Raw genomic sequence first — 22470 nt, forward strand, 5'->3', positions numbered from 1 at the left:
TTGAATAGGCTAATATACCATATTGATATAAAATATATTATATATTTTACATTCTGTTATCAACAACATGATGTGCATAGGCCATGGGGTTCATGATGGAACTGCAGTTTTGTGAGAGAGAATTAACTCATAAAATGTAATAACTAAATAATATTTTTTTATATAAAAACAATATAAATAAAACACTTATTAAAAAGATTAAAATATATTTTATTTGTTGTATGTCATGTGACCATTAACTGACATCAGAGAACAGTGAATTGAATTAGATTATTATTTATCATCATTATTATCTTAATTGTATTATTGACTTAGGCTACTGTATCTTATTAATAATAGAGAATTGTGAGAATAACATAGATGTAGGCCTAATTACGAGTATTTTAAAACATAATTTAATCCAAAACAAGTAGCCTACTCAATTTTTGGAATCGGATTACGTAATCCAGATTACATATAATCTGTTACTACCCAGACAGTATTTTCAAGCTTTGTCGAGTCTTCCCACACGTTCACCATTGCTGATTTCCTCTCAGCAAACAAACAGAACCTTTCCCGCCTGACAAACGTGATCTACCTGTTATCTACTGAGAATGGCGAAAAATGTAGATTAGGCACAAGACCAGACCCACTGGGTCTGGTGCACCCTGCAGAATGCACCACCACAGCATCCTGTGTTCAGGGCCTAAAATTATTATTATTATTTTTCCTCAAAATAATTGTTATTCTACCCCCATTACCACCATAACAATTCTAAAAATCTTTGTGCAGTATTTGTGGTTCCTCTGGAAGGGCAACATAGATTTAAAATAAAGATTAAAAATAAAAAACAAGATGACCTAGCCTACTGATTCAGATTATACCAGTTTGTAAGCAAAAAATAAAACCATTGCATATATGACAGGAAGGCTCTAGGGGGCAGTAGAGTCCTTTTTTGAGGTTAATAATAAAGTCTCCGAAGATTCACGGGAACTTCCCGGATGTTTGCCATTCCAGGAAGTGGGTCCTATGACAACAATCCTGTGACAGGGTTGTGTGTTTTGGATTGAGAAACATATTGCCCTGAAAACCGCGCAAAATGTATTGATCACAGTAAGTAACACTCATCGAAATCATGTGTGTAAGTTAGTCGATATGATGCTATATTGCTATAAAATGCCACAACAGTAACGTTACTAGTCAACAGCTTTAAGAAATCTCCATATTGTGTGTGAGCCTTCTTGTGTTTAAAAGACTTCATGTTTGTTTCTTCAGTGTTAATAATTAGATTAGTTATGTGTTTCGTACAACTTGTTTTTGGAAAATCATTTGAAAAATACACATTTTATTATTTACTGTACATGTTTTATATTTGGTAATTATTTAAAAACAATTTTAAATGGTGGCTTACAGTTTAAGTTGAGCTCCTTTTCTTTATTTCCTGAAACCTAAGCAGTTTCATCTCACCATTGATCTCATGGGGTTCACTACCATGTAAGTGTTTGGTTTCTTGTCAGCGGTTGCACTGAATGCATACTCTGACTTTGTTTTTCCAGAGAAGAGCATGGAGAATGATGAATTTCCGCCAGCGGATGGGGTGGATAGGTGTCGGACTGTACTTGTTGGCTAGTGTCGCTGCAGTGTATTATATATTTGAGATCAGCCAAACATACAACCGACTTGCACTGGCACACGTAGAAAAGGCTTCTGGAGCTCAGACAAAATGGTCGGGAGATGCTTCTTCCTCTTCCCCTTCTTCAACCTCATGGACAGTGACTCTGAAAACGAGACTTCTCCTTCTGCCCTTCTGGGTGTGGGCCACCATTTTCCTCATTCCCTACCTCCAGGTGTTTCTCTTTCTATACTCCTGCACAAGGGCGGACCCCAAGACTGTAGGATACTGTATTCTGCCCATTTGCCTGGCTGTTCTCTGCAACCGTCACCAAACCTTTGCCAAGGCCTCCAATCAGATCAGCAGGCTGCAGCTGATTGACACTTGAAGTGATTGTTAAAGATGTGGGATCAGATCTTGGTGCGATACAAAAGTGCATTCATAAATAAGATTATTAATTTTTAAGACTTGGCCCTGACTTCTTTTGTTGTAGGAATTAAATGAAGACAGTGCTTGGGATTATTTTAGCAAAAAAACAAAGAAGGAATATCGACTAGAAAGGTTTCATACTTGTTCAAACTGATTGGCAAATTTGGTCTGCATTTTAATCAAAGTTGATTTATAACAGGATCCAGAAGTATTTTCCATATCGGCTCAGTCTTAAAGTACCTTTTCTGGAAGTTTCATCTTGATTTAACTGAACACAAAGAAATTAAACTAAATGTATGAACTTTAAGTAGCCTAAATGGAGGCAATTAAGCCATAGTCCAAGATGTGGAGAATGTCGATGGGGCCGCATGAACTACTTGAATTACACTTCTAAAGATGGGTAGATTTCCTATAAATCAAGGAGTCTAAATGTTTCCATAGTACGAGTATGGATTTTTATTGTCAATTTAATGCTCCAGCTGTTTGTTCTCAACTCTAGTGGACACTGTATTAGAGGAAAATAAGAACTACTGACAGTGGTACCACATGTTTCCCATTTGTTTATAAGTGTCCATCTTTTTACTTGTTTTGAAAATAAAATGCACCCAAGGAAAGAATTTGTAATAAAAAAAAAACTTTTGTATTAAAAAACAATCTGTGATGAATACATTTTAATATCAGTATTTTGATCAAGTATGATTTCTTGTCAGCTCTAGTCATGGAAAGATTTATTTCTTAATTTGTGTTTATTTGGCAAATACTAATTCTGTATCATAGTGATATTCCAGTGTCCTCAGAGAAAAGACATTCGTGTTTCTGAAAACAAGTTCATCTGTCTTGTGAAATAGTGTACTCAATCTCATGTCTTATTGTTGAGGGATATCAGTATAACTTTACAGCGTGAATAATCTTCTCTTGCATAAGAAATGCAAAGGTTATGGGTGTGGTAGGTTGTAAAGAGTCTGTCCATGGGTCTCAATGTTAGATGAGCCTGTGCCACAGACCCAAGTGTTTCGATCTTTAAAATCACTTCTTTTGTGGTTACATGGTTTTATTAATTTGTTGAAATGCTGAAAAAAAGGCAAATGTCTAAAAGGGCTTGACTGTGAATTTATAATGTTTAATGGTACCTGTTGATTACTTTCCATTGCAATCTTAACCACTCTGTGGTTTGAAACAACTCTGGATTCTGACAAAAATCAATAAAGAAATGTAATGTGCAGTGCAAATTCTTTTGAAATTGTTACAGACAATTTATTGCGCAATGGTTTAAGATTACCCGTTAGCTGAAGAAACGCAAGTACTGATAGCCAATGTCAATTTGTAACATTTTATAACAGGAAAAGTGTAATGATCAAAGAATTTCCCCTTTGCACTATTATGTTTTTCCTTTTATAGGAAACTGAAGTTATCAAAAATAACATCAGGTATTTTTAATGGAAACAAAATAAGGCAAAATCCCAACATTACATCTTAAACTCACGGCTGTCATAAAAGTTAAAAGGAGAGCACTTATACAAACACCTTTTTATGCAATAAAAGCCTTAACAGAAAAATTATAGCTCCGAAGATCACGCCCGTAAGGTCTTTATCCGCTTGTTTGGAGGTTCTGACTTGGACTTTTTTTTGGTGGTCATTCCTGTGGTACTATCCTCTTCATCACTGTCCTCATCCTCATCATCTAAAACATGGGTTCAAAAAGAGAAAGAAAAGTTACAAAAAAATTACTGAACTTGTTAACGGTCACCCCCTTTTTTGAGCACACAGACACTTAAGACATTCAGCAGATTATTGCATTCAAATTTGAAGTTGATATCACAAAAAAATACCGTTTCCATCATAACGCAATGTCCAATTTTAAAACGGGTTTCAAAGGTGGGAATTATTGTAATATGTAATAGGGGGGAAAAGGCAATAAATAAAAAGTGTGCTAAGTGTCTTGCTACCAGGAAACTGACATGTCTTAATTGTAATAAGAATAAGGAAGTAATAAAGTATATAATAAAGTAACATTTCGGTTAAGCGACACAAGGAGCACGCTGACACCTGCTGTGCAATCATTACACTTTGCAAGTTTAAAAAAAAAATGTTTTTATGTTTGTTGGTTTCCCATGAACGACCCAGTCTTCATTTTAGCATCTTACCATCCAGAACCCCTCTGCTATTGTCCGTTGAACCCTTTTCTTGCTCAACAAGAGCCGTCAAGACTACCGATATATCGGCATTTAATTTCTTGATGCCAGTTAACAGTGATTTCAAATCGCCATCTACTTGTACTGTGAACTGGTTTGTCTGTCCATCTCTGTACTTCAGCTCTCCGTTCAGCTCGCACGCTGCCATATTGAAGATGAACACACACTGTAACTCGGTTGCCAGATCTTACAACAAAATACACGCAACCTGGACTATAACTTACTGTTAATATTAAGTAGTATTATAAGTGGACATGGCAACACGGATTTACCCTTTGAACCCTGACCCATCGAATTGGCTTCGCGAAAATTCAAATTGTTCCTGTTTATCTAGAATCAGTGAGATTATGTGGTATAATGTTTTAATACACGTTATTGAGAAAAAATAGCTAAATACTGTTTATAATCCCTGCAACTCTCCCGCCAAAACATCATGTATTTGCATAAACCGGAAGCAGCATTGGTTTTGTTATTGTCACAGTTAATCCCTATAAATTCTTCAGGTTATGTCAAACCGCATGACACATTCACACATCTTTCCTTTTTTAATATTACAGTGGACTCTCAGTCGCAAATAAAACGTGATTATATCAGTCATCAGTTAGTTCGTGTCTCGTTTCGTGCCCTGGAACAGGAACTGGAAAGGTTTTTTTGCGCTCGTCTCTTCAAGGATGGCGGCAAATGATGGAGCGGAGGAGGCTACTGTATCTCTGGTGGACGTCCTAGAGGAGGACGAGGAGCTGGAGAACGAAGCCTCGGCGGTGCTGGGAGGGAGCGATTCAGAGAAATGCTCGTATCCAGAGGTTTGACGTGTTATACGTGTCGTATAATATTGTTTTTAGCATGCTGATTATAACTTGACACAGCCTTTTTAATCTAGACGTTATACGTATAAAGTGTTTGTTGGATTATTTTGGGGTTAGCATAACACCTTATATGCTTAATTCGTCGATGCAGCGTCTATTTGTTTGGAAATAACCCTTATTGCATGAACACATAGTAGCAGGATCCCTTTTAATACAGTTAAACATCTAGCAGTAGTTGTCAGCAGATGGTCTGCATTTACATTCATATTCTTAGGATGAAAATAAGCTATTGTTCTAAAAGGTGATTTTTCTTTTTGCCCTCACAGGGACATGTGAAGCGTCAGGCTCTGTATGCCTGCAACACCTGTACACCAAAGGGAGGAGAGCCAGCTGGCATCTGTCTGGCGTGTTCCTACAAGTGCCATGAAGGCCATGACCTTTTTGAGCTGTATACTAAGAGGTGAATATTCCTACAATAACCAGCTGTGATTTTTGCTGGTGCTCTAACCCATTTAAGCAAAGCTTAAATGCTTAGTTTGGACATTTTTATTCATAATATTTTTGTCATTATGGCAGTGAGATTATTTAGCAGTTTACATATTTGCAGCATCATAGGCAATGTGAGTGAAACTGTGACCGGTCACAAGAAAATAGGTTTTAAGTCAGCAAGAAATCAAAATGGACAATTCTTGTTTTTTTTATGTAATATTGCTGTTTTTATTACAAATGAATTATCAATGCACATCATTATAATTTCTTTTAATAATAAATGTGCCCTCATAATCTTTAATCAAATACACTTTGATTAAAGGCAGGACAACCTGTCACTCACATGAGATCACAGCAAAGATCCAAAAATCCAATCAATTCCTAATGGACACAATCAAGTCCTGCCCTACACTTGTTTTCTTGTTTGAGAAGCCGTTTCACTCGGATATACGTCACAATAAAGAAGTAAAGACTATCACAACTTGCGTTTCATGCTGACTTTGCAAGGAAAATTCCACACGGAGATCTGGAGGAAAAATTAAGCATCAAGTTTTCTTAGTAGACAGTTTAAATTTACTTGCGCACAGACCTTACTTTAAATCACTTGCAGAGGTTATGTTATGCAGAAGCTGCATTCATTATATAAACGTTATTAATATTACAGGAATTTCCGATGTGATTGTGGAAACGACAAGTTTGGGGAAATGGAGTGCAAGCTATTTGCTGTAAGTTATGTTTTACTATTAGTTTGAGTTTGTGTCTCTCAGTTTCAACTGTAGTTGATGGTGATTATTTAAGGTTTTCTGTTATGCAGGATAAAGAGAAAGTGAATTCAGGGAACAAATACAGCCACAATTTCTTTGGCTTGTATTGCACATGTGACAGACCCTACCCAGATCCAGAAGACGAGGTAATGTGCATTTTAGTTTGAGTTGCTTTCTATAATGTTTTTCTGTCACCTTTAGGTCTGTTTGATCATATACTGTATTGCATACTTTTTAGAATTTATAATCCATATTCCAATTTGAATTCTGCTTGTATGTGTACTGTACGTTTGGAGTGTCGGTTTTACAGGTGGTTCACTCTGTTCAGGTGTACACTGATGACATTAGGGACTTTAAGCAACTGGAAGTGTTAACTGTCGTAGCCAGATGCCAAGAAGCTAACTTTATTTAACATATGCTTACATTTTATGTAAGCTTAATTCAGATATTTCAGCGAGAAACTGTTTAATTTACAAACTTTTATTTTGAAATGTTAGTCAACTACATTAGTTAAAAGTCCCTTTTTGGAGGTACCGCCCACTTTGGCAGTTTATACCCCACTTTGGATTTCTCTGGCCTGCAGCTGTGTATACTTGCTGATGCCCTTAAATTATAGGCCTATACTCTGATTATATTTTATACAGATTATATACATGTACAAATTTAGAGTGAATTTCTCTTTCCAGGTTGCAGATGAGATGATCCAGTGTATCGTGTGTGAGGACTGGCTCCATGGGCGGGTTAGTTTCAAATCAGATTGTACTCTGGCAGGACCTGAACGTGTGTGTGTGTGTGTGTGTGTGTGTGTGTGTGTGTGTGTGTGTGTGTGTGTCTGTGTGTGTGTGTGTGTGTGTGTAACATAACTTATTCTGGTGAAATGCCTGAAAACATCCATGCGTGTCTCTATCAGCATTTAGGCTGTGCAGTGCCAGACTGTGTGGAACTACAGGAGATGATCTGCGAGTCATGCATGAATAAAACACCTTTCCTTTGGAACTATGCTGCGCATATTGCAGGTAATGTTATACTTTTATCTGCATCCATTTTGCATTTACAGATATTTAGTATGACTGCAAAGTTAGTTTTTTTTAAAGGGAGAGGATCTAAATGTACACTACCGTTCAACATTTGGATTAAGATATATATTTTTTTAATTAATGCTTTTATTCTGCAAAGACGCAATACATTTATCAAAAGTGGCAGTATAAATGTATCAGTTTCCACAAAAATATTAGCAGCACCAACTGTAATAATAATAATAATCATCATATTAGAATGATTTCTGAAGGATCATGTAATTTTTCATTGCCATCACAGAAATAAATGACATTTTAATAAAATACCCATTTTTTTTTAATCAAATAAATTCAGCATAAATGGACACAATAGACTTTCAAAAATATGTAAAAAATCTTATCGACCCCAAACTTTTTACCAGTTATGTACATTAACATATAATTTGTCAGTTAGCATCTTTCACTAAACATTTATATATTTGTGAAGGCTTATTTTGTCTTGTTTGCATCAGTTACACCCATAACAAAGGTAAGCCCATGCAAAGGAGAAGGGGACGTGAAGGTGGAGGTCGAAAACGATGAAGAGAAGATAAAAAACGAGAGCCTGAAGAACCCTGTAGATGAGAAGGTACTTGAACGAGTGTCTGCTGTGTAATGTCTGTCGTCTCGTCTCGGAGTTGGAGGCTGATTCATGAAACGGCAGCTTGTCCATTCATTCCTGTTCAGTCTGTTTTATTGCTGACAGCCGAACTTAAATCTCCTTTAAACAACAGATACGCAGTGACGTGTTTCAATATACTAGAAGCACTAAAGATTTCAAGCCGTTTTAGACGCAGTTTTGCCTTTCTCACCACAAGATGGCGGTAGTTAACAGTTTTTTCATTGGGGAATAACGCATCTCATGCGTCATCTCGAGCCATAATTTGAAGGAATCAAGCTAAATTGAATTTACACCACATTGTTTTGTTGCCTTTAGAAATGATGCTAACCCAGCTGTACGACGGGAATATTAAATTATTTGAACAGTCTACACAGCAAGAGAGGAATGAGTGATCAAGATTTGATGACCGTCTCTCTGCCGACAGGTGCAGGTCAACGGGACATCCGCCTGCAAGCGTAAACACCAGGAGGAAGCTGAAGGTTCCCGAGAGGAGGGCTCGTGCTCCGGGTGCAGGCTGAGCGAGATGAAGGCTTCGGGGAGGAGCCGGGCTCCTCAGGGGGCCGTGTTCTGGCCGTCTGCCTGGCGCACCACACTCTGCTCCTGCAGCGACTGCAAGGTACAGCTCACACACACATTACACTCCACATTTACTTACTAGCTCTGCTTTCACCCTTCGGTAACAGGTGCAATTCTGTAACATTTCAATTAGAATTGGATTATAAATTGTAATTATTATAATGACAACTTTATCTCTCTCTTTCTTTCTTTTTATTTATTTAAAATAAATATTATTCATTAAAGGTTTCTGGAAAAAAATGTATCATGGTGTCCACAAAAATATTAAGCAGCACCACTGTTTTCAACATTGATAATTGAGCACCAAATCATCATATTAGAATGACTTCTGAAGGATCATGTGACACTGAAGACTGGAGTAATGATGCTGAAAATACAGCTTTGCCATCACAGAAATATGACAAAAAAAATAAAATAATATACAGTATATATAAATAAAATGTAAAAAAAATATATATTTTTTTACTATATTTTTAACCATATAAATAATGTATTGATTGGCTTGACTTTTTTGTGAGAATGAGGATATCTTCTTTGTTCCTGGTCTCATATTAATTGTCTTTGTTTGCTTAGATCCTCTATGCAGACACAGGAGTGTGTTTCCTGACGGATGAGATGGACACCGTCCTGGCGTATGAGAACAAGGGCAAGTCCACAGAACAGGCTGAGCAAGCGGGTCGTGCCGAGGGTCGTGACCCCTTGATGTCGGCCTTAAACAGCCTGAATCGGGTTCAGCAGCTGGAGATCATCCATGGTCAGTAGGGTTTATCCGTGTGCAAGCAAAACTAATTCCTGATGTGAGATTTCAAATTGAACTACTCCCAATATACCATCAATTCGACTGTGACGTTCCCATTAAATTTTTCCTCAGAATATAATGACATGAAGACCGAACTGAAGGACTATCTGCAGAGATTTGCAGCAGAAGGAAAGGTAGGCGTTCAATATTTATATTTTGAATGTGTTAAGCTGAAGATAAGTGTGTACAGTCTAGTGTTAAATGTCTCCTCTCCTTCCTTGTTTAGGTGGTGACACCGGAGGACATCCGCCAGTTTTTTGAACAGCAGCAAAGCCGCAAGAGACGAAGAGCCGACGCAGGCCAGTACTACTGCAGTTAAACCGCCTCGCACCGACACTTCAAGCATACCAGCGACATCCAACCTTTCATGTTTCCTTTTCTCCAGCTTTTTTCCAAGGCCATTCCTGGTTTTATAAAATAAACATGCAGTTTAAATTCAGGCCCTCATAAGCTTGTATGATTTTGACCTTGTGTATTAGTGATGTATGACAGGTTCTGTGTTCCCAAAGATATAGCTGTAATACTTTTCTTGTAATCCTGCCATTTTAAACAGGGGGTTGAATTTGCTATAACGTTCAGCTCAACATGTCACGATTGGCTCCCAGTGTCCAGAAAGATGCATTATGGAAAGATTTAAAACAGTGGATGTATGGAAAGGCACTTCTATAATGTCATAAAACAGCAACTGCAGTCAATCCTCAGGAGCTCTCTGTTTTAAGCAATTTAAAATGGTGTCGTTACATTCTGAAGAAGGCTTTAGGAAAGTCACAATCACATGACTGCATTCAGTATTAATTGTTCTGGAGAGATGGCTAATATTCACATCCATGTATGTCAGGGTGAATAGTGCTACAGTCTATTGGGAAAATCTGTTTAGGAAACACAAACCTATGTAAGTGCTTTTTCTGGTCATTCATTTCAGTCATTGTTGTGATCTAGTAAACCTTTTTATTTGATCTTGTTTTAACCTGTTTCATGTGTAGATTCTGTTATCTTTTTTTTTTTTTTATGTACTACCTTTGAGAAATAAACATGGTAATACATTTGGGCCCTGTGATGTATGTCTCAGTTTATCCCAGAAACTCCATTAGGGTGAAAATAGCCGATGAGATTTAGTTGAAGTCAGTAAAGCCTCTAGGATTTCTAAATCGAATTTAAAGTTTTGTTAATAACTGATCAAGCTTTACACACCATTTCAAAAGGGTAGAACTAATCAAGGCCACTAGATTAAAAAGAAATCATAAAATGCTGGCATATGTATGTCCTGTAGGGTGAAAACCATTTGTGCACTGTTAATAGTTAATTAAAAATGCATATTTAATCGAGTTTGAGAGATTTCATGTGTAACAAAATGTTATTGTGATTAAGATGTAATTTAACAAATGTAATTAAATTGTTTAAAAAATTTAGTTCTATTTAAAGAAAGAATTGTCCATAAACTTCATGGTTGTGGAGTTACAGTAATGGATGTTACCCATTTAAGAAAAAGGGGAATTGTGTTTTGACTGTTTTCTTTGTGTAAAGGTCATTGCAGGTGACTGCGGATCTGAGGGGTTGATTCGCATTCATTTTACTAATTTCTATCAATTTCATGTCACACTTTATTAAGAGTGTTGTGTTATAGTGATAACTCAGTTTTTTTTTGTTACATTTTCATCTAAATTTTGATAAGTCTTATTAATATTTCTAAAATGGCAGCCTCCATTTTAGAAAAGTCTAGATTTGTGCTAATTTGTCTGTGATGTTACAGTCTTTCATGGTAACACCACAGACATTATACTCTCCCTTGGTGGAAATGGGGACAAAGATGAAAAATTAAACTTTTTCTTAAGAACTGTAATTTTCTTCAAAGTAGCATATTTCTAATAAATTTGGAACAAACTAGAAATTTACTTCAAATACTGGTACCACAAGCATATATAAGTAGTAGTTGTCACTAGTATTTAATTTAGAAAATCAAATCTTTAATTGGACGGGATATATAGCATATTTTAAATACATAGCAATACATTTTATTTATCTTTTGAAACACTAGATTCTGCGGCTGTAGTCATTTACATAAATGCGCCCAAACAATGTCCTTATAAGGGCTTTACGGACGACCTCACTTTTCTAGCTTGTTTGCTTTCATGCTCGCGCAGAGCTTCCATTTCAACTAAAGCCAAACATTTAGTTCTCAAAACTAGTTAAAACAATCAGGCACGTGATACACGTGAACGTGTTTCGGACGTCTTGTACTCTGAAATAATTCATATTTCTAATTAAATAAACTTTAGTTTGACAAATTACCTCCAGAAGTAGGCCTATATGTGATTTTGGATAAGTGTGGCTTCAGTTGCTAAGTTTAAACGTTAATTTCAGTACGAGATCGATGAATTATGACTTCTGAATGTAAATGTTTGTATGCACAGTGTTAATGAATGGAGAGTGGAGACCAAGTGTTTTACCCTCCATTTCCAACTAATGGCAAGGTGTTACTCACTGCTTATCTGGCAGTTCAAATGAATGAAAACAACACACAAGCATTATAACTCAAAACTATTTATTTCCAAGACATTAGTCACCTAATTGCAGAGTAAAGTTCATAACTACACCGGCCAAAGAAAAGAATAGAAAAATAGACACTTTCCACAACTCCACAAAAGAATGCTTTTTTTTTTGTATGTGTGTGTGTGTGTATATACATATATATGTATACACACAAATATATGTACACACACACACAGTCTCAAATAGATATCGCATGTTTTATATATATTTATAAAAACTTTACACTTTACATACAACAAAACACCATATTTCTGAGGCCTGTGATCAAAGGTACCAAAAATCTTGAAAAATATTTTTTTGAAGAAAAAAAAAAAAAGACAAAACAAACATTATGCACACTAAGCGTTGGCTACAGTATTACAAAGAGACGGTTTAACAGAGGTTTGTAGAAAGGGCTTGCATAAGACAAAAGGGGTGTGGAGGAAGCCCAGCCTCAGGCAGGGAAGGCACTAAATCGTCTCCATAAGAGAGATAGCACAAGAGAGAACCTGGAGATCTTGACTTGTAAGTCTTCAAACACAACTTCCCTTGCCCCTCACACATCCAAAACACAAACCTTCGGTTCAGTTCAGCCTTGCGGCACTTTGGAGATAAATAACAACGCCATGCAAATATACTAAAAGGATTAGGAATGAATGTTTAAGAAAAATGACTCAGCTGTGATTCTAGAACTGAATAAACAGACACTTCAGTCAAAAATAAACCAATAGAGCCAACAGAGGGCACTATTCCACAAGTGTTACACATACCACCATCAAAAATTTAGTGCAATGGGTACCTTCATCTGTGTTAGCTTTTATTCCTTGGTTTAAGATGGTCAACGAACCCAATGATTTTAGACAATGACAATTTGACGTCAAACAATGGCTAGTTTGAGTTCTACAACACAGACTAAACAATGATTCAAGCTGCTCATCTGGGAGCTCAAATGCATTTCCAATTCATTCTCTTAACAGTCTCCCAGGCAAGCAGCCCACAAACCAGACTAAACCCAAATGACAACAAATAGCATTTGTGATAGAAATGTATTCATTATGAGGTCAGTGTGCATCTCAAACGTGAAATAATACCTTCAACTGTGTGCATTGACGTTTGCAGCAATCAGAACCCACCCTCAAAATGATCCGATTGGTGTTTTATAACATGAAATAAATGACTTCTCAGCATCTTAAAAAATGGCCTGAGTATAGCAGAGGCGAAGGTAATCTAAGGAGTTTTCCTAACCTCCCCCTTAAGATTAAGGCATGGCTGGGTCTATACGGGACTAGATCGCTGGGAACGGCATTGACGTCAAGAAATAATGTTCTCCGCTGGCAGGAAAACCTCTGAGTAGCAGCAGTAGGCCTAAATATCCATCTGTCGATTTTGGGTCATGGTTACGCAGCGAGTGTGATTCACTAGAATGACATGACAAACCTCAGATCTCCTCTAGGCTGCCTCCAAGGGAAGTGCTGATGCCAATTACTCAAAGCTTAGAGTTACAGGTAACAGTCACCTAAAAAATAGCAAACTAAAAAGGCAACTGTTAGATTTTTTTTTTTTAAAGAGAGAGAGAAATGTCATACTGAGAAGTCTTTGCTCACCAGACCTCAGATGACCCAATTCAAAATGGCATTGGTACAGAGGGATGGACCCACAGTTCAAAAATACTGAGTTACAAACCAGAAACACTGAGAATTTAAATGACTGCACTTTTGACAAGAGTTTACGGCACATCATAGAGAACATGCAAGCTGCTGGTAAAACAATTCGCATGCCAGGTAGATCGAATCGTTATTGTCATGATGAGATGAAGCCTGGAGGATCTGCAAGGTAAAATGAAGACACCTGCTCTGTGAAACATATCTAGGGTAAAACATTTTATTTATTCTGAATAAAAGTGGTTAATAAATTGGTTCAACTCCTCCTCTTTTTGCTGCAGAATGAGGTCAGTGAAGGTAGGATTAAGTAGGCTGCGACGCATTGCATTTTGAGAGGACCATCAATTGCTTGCTCATATTCCAAAGGAAAGGTTTAACCATGTGCATCAGTGACTGGAGATTTTCACGTATCCGATAAGCCTGGCGTAAAGACAACTGTAGAACTACGTCCTTGACATTAAGAGGAGACGAGCAGCCTCCTACCAATCTCAGCCGACTTCAACTCTCTGAGGAGATCACTTGTACCCCAGCCAGGGTCTATGCTGGATCTATTTTTGGATCTGACCCTCTGAGGCTTTGCGGGATGGCAAACTGGAGCGCTCCCACTCAGGGTTCATGACTCTTTCAGGCTTGACTCAGAGGTGCACTGCAGTAGGAGTCCAGAAGGACCCATTTGTTGCACTGCAACTGCATCAGCCGGCTAACATTTCTAAGAGTAGATGAACAATAACACAAGCTTACTGCCATAACGTTCATTATCATGTAAGATGGCACAGTCCTCGCTTTCTAAACCAAAATGAGCTGTTATGCTGAATCTAATTAAACAGCAAGTGTAAGGAAAGGAGGAGAGGAACTTAAGAAAAATGCTAGAAAGTGGAGAAAATTTGATTTCTGGCTGTTGGTTCTGGTCCCTCAGAGATAAATGTTCAAGCTGAGGCTCTAGATGTCTAAATAAGTTGATACGAATATAAAAAAGGAAAATCAAATTGACTGATGTACATGTTGAGAGAAGCTGGTCAGAGGTAGAAAGTCTCTCTGGCACAGAATACCTTACGTGATTTAAGATGGAGAACTGCGTTACCCAAGGTGAGGTCTTAAGGCCGTAACTGCAGATACAGCAGTACTAACCCTACATCAACTCTTAAGGCTATCTTTATAGGTCAAAATACCTGGGGAGGGATCAACAAAATCAATCGATGATAAATGTTCCTTCTATGGTCACAGTCATCAAAGAGTCTGTGTAACTAACATGAATCTCAAGCCGACAGTTTCAATTCAGCTGACAAAGAGAGACAGAAACCTTATAAATAAAATGCTTTCGAGATTCAACAAGCAACACAAACATCCTCCCCAACCCATCTTTGGTCTAACTCTGAGTTCTTAACAGTCAAAAAAACTAAAAACTATCTTCCCGACCATCCAACCAAACCTCAAGCCTTTTACTAGAGTATAAAATGTTTGAGCACTTTTATCTGACAAGAAATAAATGACATTCTCAGTATTTCTCAGTACGTTTGTGCTTTCAACCAACAAAACAGTTCTTGTGCTCCAATGAAAGCACTCAAGTTAGGAACGCGGGATGGATATGACTGAGGATTGTTTGGATATTCAACAGAGGTCCCACCTGGTCTAATACAACCAGAGATGCTTATATAATAATATTTGAGAGTATGTGAAAATACAGAACCACTACTTGCGGGGAAAGACTATTGGTGATTATCTTAAAAGGGATAGTTCACCCAAAAATGCTAATTCTGTCATCATTTACTCACTCTCATGTTGTTCCAAACATGTACGAGTTTCTGGCTTTCTGCAGAACATCAAATATATTTTGAAGAATGTCTCAAGGCTTAGTTGTTTGTTTGTTTTTTGTCCATACAGTGAAAGTCAATAGAGTCCAATGTTGTTTTTGGATCCCACTGCATTTTAATGGGCAAAATGTCTGTGTTCTATAGAAAAAAAACTAAGTCATACAGGTTTGGAACAACATGAATGGTGACAAATACAATTTTTGAGTGAACTAGCCTGCATATTTGTGTCAGTATGATAATCGAGAAATATTTCTATTGTAGGGAGAAGAGAGCAAAATGAGTCTTTAAAATAAAAAAGGCTGCCTATTGCACAGTTACTATAGAATACAGAATACAGGTATTTCAGATGTTAAAAAAAAAGTTTTTAAATAAGTCACTTTTATAGATAGGGTATGCAGCAGTGTGTGAGATATGGTTTCTTAAAGTAATGTGTAACAAATCAAAAGTAAACCCTCTAAATCTTTGTGTACATGACACTTTCTAAGATTTCTCTTTTTTTTTGCAAAGCCTGTTCATGACATCATAATTATTGGTCGTCTGCTGACAGAACTAGCGCAGAAAAGCTAATGAACGTCTGCTGTCCCACCAAACTAGAGGACTGAGGATGTGGCGTGAGGTTGGTTTGATTGAGATTCCTGTACATTTCTGGAGGACGAGGCTGATAACCATCAACCTGCTTTTGCCATCTCTCAGGAATGCCAGCAACTGCAGCCTTGGAAAGAGAATCTGAATGCAAAAGAGGGTGCCAAATTTTGTCAAAGTTAAATACATTAGAATGAATCTGCAGATCTGAGTTGTGAAACACGGTAAAACAAAGCTCCATTCACATTTAATGGCGCATCTGTGCCATTGTTATGCCTGATAAGTTGCCTCATAGGAGACAGGGGATTTCATTTGTTTTCCCTTTTATGTTCCATCTCGGCTCTTAAATTGCACAGGCTAATGTAAAAGCCGGCAAATGCAGCGGATTACACAAGCTATTACTGCCACTCTGCCCTCAAAAGAAGGAGACGTTTTTCAAGGACTAGACAAAGTAATGAGTTTGCAACTTATTGCCTTCATATTTTTAAAATTTACTCCTAAGGAACAAAATCTGTGCATCTAGATAAATATATATTTTCTCCAGTCATCCTAGTATGTTCAAGGAAATGAACGTAAATAAAATATACTGTGATATCTGTACATTAATATGCAGCATGTGATGAAAATATGAGAACCATAATGAATCAGACTAAATCAATTTTGACCTCTTTTCAGGGTGCACACAACCAAACCAAGCTCTCCTCACTCTATACTAGGTTTCAAATCTATCCGGAGCGGTTTAAGTGACATCTCCCTTTAGCATCTCCCATCAGAAAAGCAGCCACTCACATAGCTTATGGGCGTTCATCACTTCAAGATACTGCCGTCCCTCGAAAGAATACAAAGTGCAGGACTGCTGGTGCCTCACCTGTTTGCTTACACATAGCATGTAAATTAGTCCTTAGTCTCTTTTTTAATCAAGGGTCAGAGAGCAGACTTTCTGTAGGGGTAGTCGGGTTTGTTGGGTGACCTGCGGTCTCGGGCCCCCAACCCTCCCTCGTCCCCAGTCCCTACATTCGCCCCTAAGCCCAGCCCAATGCCCTCTGGAGCAGGCCGGCGGCCTGTGGGCCATTCCTCATACTGTTCTGTGGAGGGGCCGAGGCCACAGGTGAGGTCCGTCTCATTTACGGGCCGTGACCTCTGCACGGCTTGCGCAATGCCCCCTTGCGAGACAATTGCCAAGTCTAGTCTCTGTGGAGGCTGTTCCAGCACATCCAGGCGGAGGGATTCTGAAGCCTCCGAGTAGGACGGAGGCGGCGCCCCTCCGCCTGCCTGACGGCCGTGGATGTAGAGGTCTGGTCCACAGTAAGGAGGCACGTGGCGGCCCGGGAACTCGTAGAGATCAGGCTGCGGGCCCTCGGGCTTGGGTTCGGCTGCATGCCGCTTGCGGGAGGAGTGCGGGTGACGGCTGGAGTAGCTGTGGGACATGGGAGGAGCTGTGGAAATGTGAGGGTGGGCTTCGTGACTCTCCACCTCCATAGAGACCTCCGGAAGTCGCCGTTCCTTCAGGCTCATTGCCGAAACACCCATGGCAATGTCTGGCATGAACTCGTTGATGACAGGCTCCATGTTCTGCAAGAATAAGTTAAAATACAACTGTTATCTCTAGGGAAGCATGATATACCACTTCCATACTGGCTATCATTCATTATTATTATTATTTAATAGGGGTGTAACGATATCATCATGTCACGATTCGATACATATCACGATACAATGTTATTGTGATACTCCAAGACATATGGTAAAAGATTAACAAAAAACTGTTAATTAAAATGTTAAATTTGGTGTTACATTGTGGGTGTAAATGAATAGGCTTGGACTTGGTACCCCAATGCACAGGGACAATAGTGACACCAGAATCAAAATATTCATGATTCTGAAGCTGAAAACAATTATTATTTTTTATAAAATGGTTAGTTCCAATCCTTGATTCTGATTGGTCAATAGCTGTGTTTTATTCACGATAAAACACGGCTATGACCGCTTCATCAAACGGTTCTATGTATCACTAAACAATTCCCTAGCAACCACTCTTAGCAACTTAAACATGTTTGATCTCATCGATATTGTTCATTGAAGCTCTAGTAGAGTATTGTAAGAGATCGAGTAAGCGAGTGTACCTGCATTTACAGTAGATATAGCATTTTCCTTCAGGTCATTCCTGTATATTCATAATAATAAAAAATCTGTTTGAATGTCCGCTGCAATATCTTGTCCTTTTAACAGTTAAGGGGTTTTCCCGTGCCCATAGTCATCTGTCAGTAGCAAGTTTGAGTCCTTTCAATGCAAAAGTCTTCTCTACTGACTGACTCACTCATAAAGACAGTCTTTGCCGCCATCTATTGGCGAAATAATGTATGTAACTTCTGTTGCTGTTTACGGTCAGGGATTATTTTTTCCAGCGGAAGGAAGGCTTTTAGTGATTTTACTTCATGAAAGTTGCATAGATACATATTTTTCGTCTTTAATAGTTGTATTGTGTGGTAACCGTTTTATAAAAGCAATAAGGTACTCGAGGCAAGTGCTGTATCGTGAATAAGTCACGGCTTAATACATATGCGAATATGCTTGCACTATTTCACTGACTAGATATATTTAAAATAATGGTAACAATGGCCACTTTTTACTGGTAACATAAGACATTTGACATGATCAGGACACAAATATTCCCCCATTGCATTAGTATACATTATATTCAACATTATATATAGTAGTTTAATGTAGTACTGGCACTAAAACTCTGTAAAGTAGTTTTTTTTCACGCACAGTAATTTTCATTTTATACACAATACATATTGTCACTATCCACGATACATAGTTGAATTTTTGTATTGCGATATATTGTGACACGATATTTTACACCCCTATTATTTAATAGTAATATAAAACATTTTATTTAATCTGTATGTCAATGTTGTATCATGTATAGATGCTAATTTTCCCATTTTTTACATTTAGATTATTAAAAAACACTAATAATTTAATAACTTTTAAATGCAATTTAAAATATAAAAATGTAAACAAAAAAATAGTTAAAAAACAGCAAAAAAAAAAAAATATATAAAATAATAGTAATAACAAAGAATAATATATTGGTATTAATCACCATTTGCTTGTCAGGATGAAGATTCCTCCCCCCCTGTGCGTTAGTGCAGTCTGGGGGCAGGGGCTTGGCTCCTGGTGGGTAGACTGGGCTGCCCATTTTTGTAGAGGTCTGCCTATGAAGGAGTGCATGATTGCAGGGGTAGGAGAAAGATCTGGAGGGAGGTTGGCTGGGGACCCGTGGTCTCCAGCCTGCTTTAAACTGCTGCTGGCCATGGCCCGGGGTGGCCGGAGGATGGTAGGGTGGAGGAGGTGGGGGCAGAGGGGGGTGGAAGCCCACCAGAGACTCCAGGTCAGTGAACATACTCTCTACAGCTGGTGTACTGTTGACCCGGCAGCGACCTGACTGGCGCAAGGCCAGGACGGGACTCTCGTCTCCGAAACGCTCCTCAGGAAAGAATTTGTGCGGATTCTAAAACACAGCACACATCAATGTAAGGGCATGTTCGTGCTAGACATGCTTCAAAAATTAGTTAATAGGCTGTCTGGTATGCTGAAGAAGTTTTAACTCCAAGTTTTCCAACATGGGTTCACTGGTCACTTAATGGTGAGAATAACAAGACATCACAGTAGTTCAAGGGCTCAGAGCACTTCTAAACCAATAGCACAGTATCTGGAGAAACATGCTAGTCAAAGCAACATGGAGTGATGAAAGCGAAGGCCCGAAAAATACTCTACACAAGTACGTGAATGCAGTCTTTAAGAAATTAATACTTTTATGAAGGAAGGATGCAATTTGAATGAATTTTGAATGATTTCTGAAGGATCATGTGACACTGAAGACTGGAGTAATGGTTGCTGAAAATTCAGCTTGGACATCAAACCAATACATTACATGTTAAAATATATAAAAATAGAAAATTATTTCAGTTATTTTTAACAATATTTCACAATATTTTAGTATTTAGACATTTATATAGACGTTCACATCTGTGAATCTCTTTTTTAAAATCCTTTTTTTTCTCTCTACAAAATTAGTATGAGTGCCCGCAATCCCTAGAAAGAGAGATTCACAGTACCCATAGCAACTTGTCAGTGCCTCCACTCAAACAGGATGTGCCGGGTTACCTGTAGGAGTTCTGCAGCTCCGTCAGGCAGGCCAAACTCTCGGAGCACACGGATCTGCAGCTCGTAACTGACTGTGGCGCCCTCACCACAGTTCAGAGCATACGCTCGCTGCACCTGGTCTGTGTGACGCAGCTCCTGCAGCCTACGGATCATTTCCTTCACTACTGCCAACCTGGGCACTGAAAGACAGGGTGAGAGAAGGAAAACACATGACTTAAGTTAGAATAAATGTGTAAATACAGATGAATAAGTGCATCCATTAATAATATTGCATACCAGGTCATAAATAGAGATTTATAAAAGATGGGTATATTGACAACAAAAAGTTTTTTTTTTTTAAATTGGTGTTGAATTTTGTTTTATATAACACCCACATCACCACAAAGCTTGCCAATATACAAGGCCAATGTTCCCACTCACATTATAGATATATATATTTTGATATACAAATTATATTTGTTTCTTGAAAACAAACTGCAAAATTAACTTGAGAAAACAATGTCTCATGGTTTGATTTATGAGGGTCACAACTACATCTAGATTAGGACAATATATTTGGCTTCTGTGAAATATCTCTCTAAAATTACTTGATTGTGGTGTTTGTGAGCGATTCATTTTATCAAGCATAAACGAGTATTACACAGATATATAGTAGACAATGATGGGACTGAAATTGTAGATTGGCTAAAACAATGCATCATTACAAGGCATGAATGAGCGCTTAACCCACCTGGTATCTCATTAGCAACCACAGACGGCGGAGCTGTCTGGCTGCCAGACATTTGCTGGTGGTTGATCATGTGACAGCACTGAGGGACGGCATTGTTCACCATGTAGAGTGTGTCGGGGACATTGGACATACGAACCATGCGCAGCCTAACCAGATCGGTCTGCTCAACCATCATCTCCTCCAGAACCGCCTGGAGGAACACACATACACAAAGTTTGATGCAAGTCATAAAATGAAATGGGTAACTAACTAAGGTTATTCTATAAACCAAGTGCCTTTTCAAAATGATTTGATTTTAAGTACAATCTATAAGACTTTAATATATATAATTAAAGAATTAGTGAATAGTTCAATTGTATTTCTTTCCTCTTTTTTCAATAACTTTTCCCATGTCTTCATCTGTTCATTTTAATGTAGCGGTTAAATATTCTGCTGTATGCGAGGTGAGAAAGTAAATCCTACCTTGGCCTCCTCCACATAAGGAGAGAAGAGCCGTGGGCGGACATAAATGCCAGCACTCTTCTGCCGGAGCCAGGCGTTGGCTTTGCCTCCCTCTGCTGTGGGCAGCATGTCAGAGGGAGGGGTGCTGATCAGACCCCTCTTCATCTGTTAAAGGCAGAGGAAATGTCTTTACCGATACGTGACGAGAGCAGTCAAGAAGAGAAATGGTGTATCGGTTTTCTTTATTACTGAATAATACTGAGAATCAGAGTATATACTCATTCATACATCCATCAATATTGACATTTTTATCATTTTTATTCAGAGTGTGCTGTACAGAAGAACAATAGTAATAGCAATGATATGTTTCTCATTTGGCTTGTAGTGTCATGACACATTTCTTATGGAGGATGATGGGTGGTTTCCCAGTCATCCTGATCTATATAGCACAAGTTTTAAAGGGCACCTATTATGGAATTTTGAAATTTACCTTTCATGTAGTGTGTAACATAGATCTAAGTGAACAAAAACATCCTGCAAAGTTTGAAATATGAAAGTGCGCCGTATATAAAGTTGTCTTTCAAAAGTGAGAGTCGACTCTGAGTCATTTTTATGAATCGTTAGAAGACCGAAGCTTTTTCTCTGACTAGATGACGTCAACTTGTCAAGTTATTTGAATACGATACGCCCACTTATTGCGCTCCAAGGCCAGGAAAATATCATGGCGACGAGACGCTGTGTTCTGAAGTGCAGCTCAAAAGCAAACTTTTTTCATCTGCCCAAGGAGGAGCATTTGAAGACTAAGTGGCTACAATTCATATAACTATACCACAGAAGTATAGTCCGAGCCTTGTGCTTTGTTCGCGTCATTTTGAAGACGATTGCTTTTTAAATGCAATCAAACTTGGATTCGCGAGCCGACTGATATTGAAGGAAGGTTCAGTTCCAAGTGTATTTGCATCAGCTTCCTCCTCCGTATCACAACCTGTAAGTGTTATTAATAATTTTTGCTTTTATATTTTATGTAGCATGCTTAATAATTATTTTGTTTGTTGTGTAAGCACCGTTTAGCTTCTAGGTCTTCAATGACAATTGTATTGAGATATGTGAAGTGTTTGTCGTTGTTTTCGGAGTTGTCTAAAGAATAGAGTAATACCTCGTAGTAACGTAACTGCATTTTTTTTTTTTGTAAAAACGTTATGTTTATGCATCGGGCTAAC

The 22470-nt window shown here is 38.1% G+C and overlaps 4 protein-coding genes across 7 annotated transcripts in view; 2 read left to right on the plus strand and 2 right to left on the minus strand.

The window, feature by feature from the left end:
- The first annotated feature begins 985 nt into the window (after nucleotides 1–985).
- Nucleotides 986–2471, plus strand: tmem251 (transmembrane protein 251). The gene is made up of 2 exons (XM_079639731.1): nucleotides 986–1092; nucleotides 1536–2471. The coding sequence occupies exon 2, from the start codon at nucleotides 1551–1553 to the stop codon at nucleotides 1977–1979; it is 429 nt and encodes a 142-aa protein (XP_079495857.1). The 5' UTR covers nucleotides 986–1092; nucleotides 1536–1550; the 3' UTR covers nucleotides 1980–2471.
- Nucleotides 2472–3244: 773 nt separating this feature from the next.
- Nucleotides 3245–4458, minus strand: LOC307012739 (uncharacterized protein). Its single transcript, XM_079639732.1, has 2 exons — nucleotides 4165–4458; nucleotides 3245–3701 (listed from the first exon to the last, which is right to left on the minus strand). The coding sequence occupies exons 1-2, from the start codon at nucleotides 4358–4360 to the stop codon at nucleotides 3592–3594; spliced, it is 306 nt and encodes a 101-aa protein (XP_079495858.1). The 5' UTR covers nucleotides 4361–4458; the 3' UTR covers nucleotides 3245–3591.
- Nucleotides 4435–10372, plus strand: ubr7 (ubiquitin protein ligase E3 component n-recognin 7). Its single transcript, XM_079639728.1, has 11 exons — nucleotides 4435–5015; nucleotides 5345–5478; nucleotides 6172–6232; nucleotides 6322–6417; nucleotides 6958–7011; nucleotides 7182–7287; nucleotides 7800–7915; nucleotides 8373–8564; nucleotides 9098–9278; nucleotides 9396–9457; nucleotides 9550–10372. The coding sequence occupies exons 1-11, from the start codon at nucleotides 4884–4886 to the stop codon at nucleotides 9640–9642; spliced, it is 1227 nt and encodes a 408-aa protein (XP_079495854.1). The 5' UTR covers nucleotides 4435–4883; the 3' UTR covers nucleotides 9643–10372.
- A 1483-nt stretch (nucleotides 10373–11855) lies between these two features.
- The window catches only part of btbd7 (BTB (POZ) domain containing 7), a 50265-nt gene continuing 39650 nt past the window's right edge, over nucleotides 11856–22470 (minus strand). For 3 of the 4 annotated variants that reach the window (XM_079639397.1, XM_079639398.1, XM_079639399.1), the window contains 5 exons: nucleotides 21272–21415; nucleotides 20810–20999; nucleotides 20080–20258; nucleotides 19016–19423; nucleotides 11856–17478 (listed from right to left, as the gene is read on the minus strand). In XM_079639397.1, coding sequence (XP_079495523.1) covers nucleotides 16831–17478; nucleotides 19016–19423; nucleotides 20080–20258; nucleotides 20810–20999; nucleotides 21272–21415 — 1569 coding nt within the window. In that variant the 3' untranslated portion in view covers nucleotides 11856–16830. The remainder of the gene's footprint in view (nucleotides 17479–19015; nucleotides 19424–20079; nucleotides 20259–20809; nucleotides 21000–21271; nucleotides 21416–22470) is intronic. The other variant, XR_013800639.1, reaches the window with a different exon arrangement.

This window comes from Phoxinus phoxinus, assembly GCF_949152265.1.
Source record: "Phoxinus phoxinus genome assembly, chromosome: 16".
NCBI classification, from domain to species: domain Eukaryota; kingdom Metazoa; phylum Chordata; class Actinopteri; order Cypriniformes; family Leuciscidae; genus Phoxinus; species Phoxinus phoxinus.

Bases quoted from the DNA above. Each gene is read 5' to 3' on its own strand.
- tmem251 (XM_079639731.1), top strand. From the start codon at position 1,551: ATGATGAATTTCCGCCAGCGGATGGGGTGGATAGGTGTCGGACTGTAC.
- LOC307012739 (XM_079639732.1), bottom strand. From the start codon at position 4,360: ATGGCAGCGTGCGAGCTGAACGGAGAGCTGAAGTACAGAGATGGACAG. The intron at 3,702-4,164 runs GTAAGATGCTAA...CCCATGTTTTAG, and splicing joins TAGCAGAGGGGTTCTGGATG to ATGATGAGGATGAGGACAGT.
- ubr7 (XM_079639728.1), top strand. From the start codon at position 4,884: ATGGCGGCAAATGATGGAGCGGAGGAGGCTACTGTATCTCTGGTGGAC. The intron at 5,016-5,344 runs GTTTGACGTGTT...TTGCCCTCACAG, and splicing joins AGAAATGCTCGTATCCAGAG to GGACATGTGAAGCGTCAGGC. The intron at 8,565-9,097 runs GTACAGCTCACA...TTGTTTGCTTAG, and splicing joins GCTCCTGCAGCGACTGCAAG to ATCCTCTATGCAGACACAGG.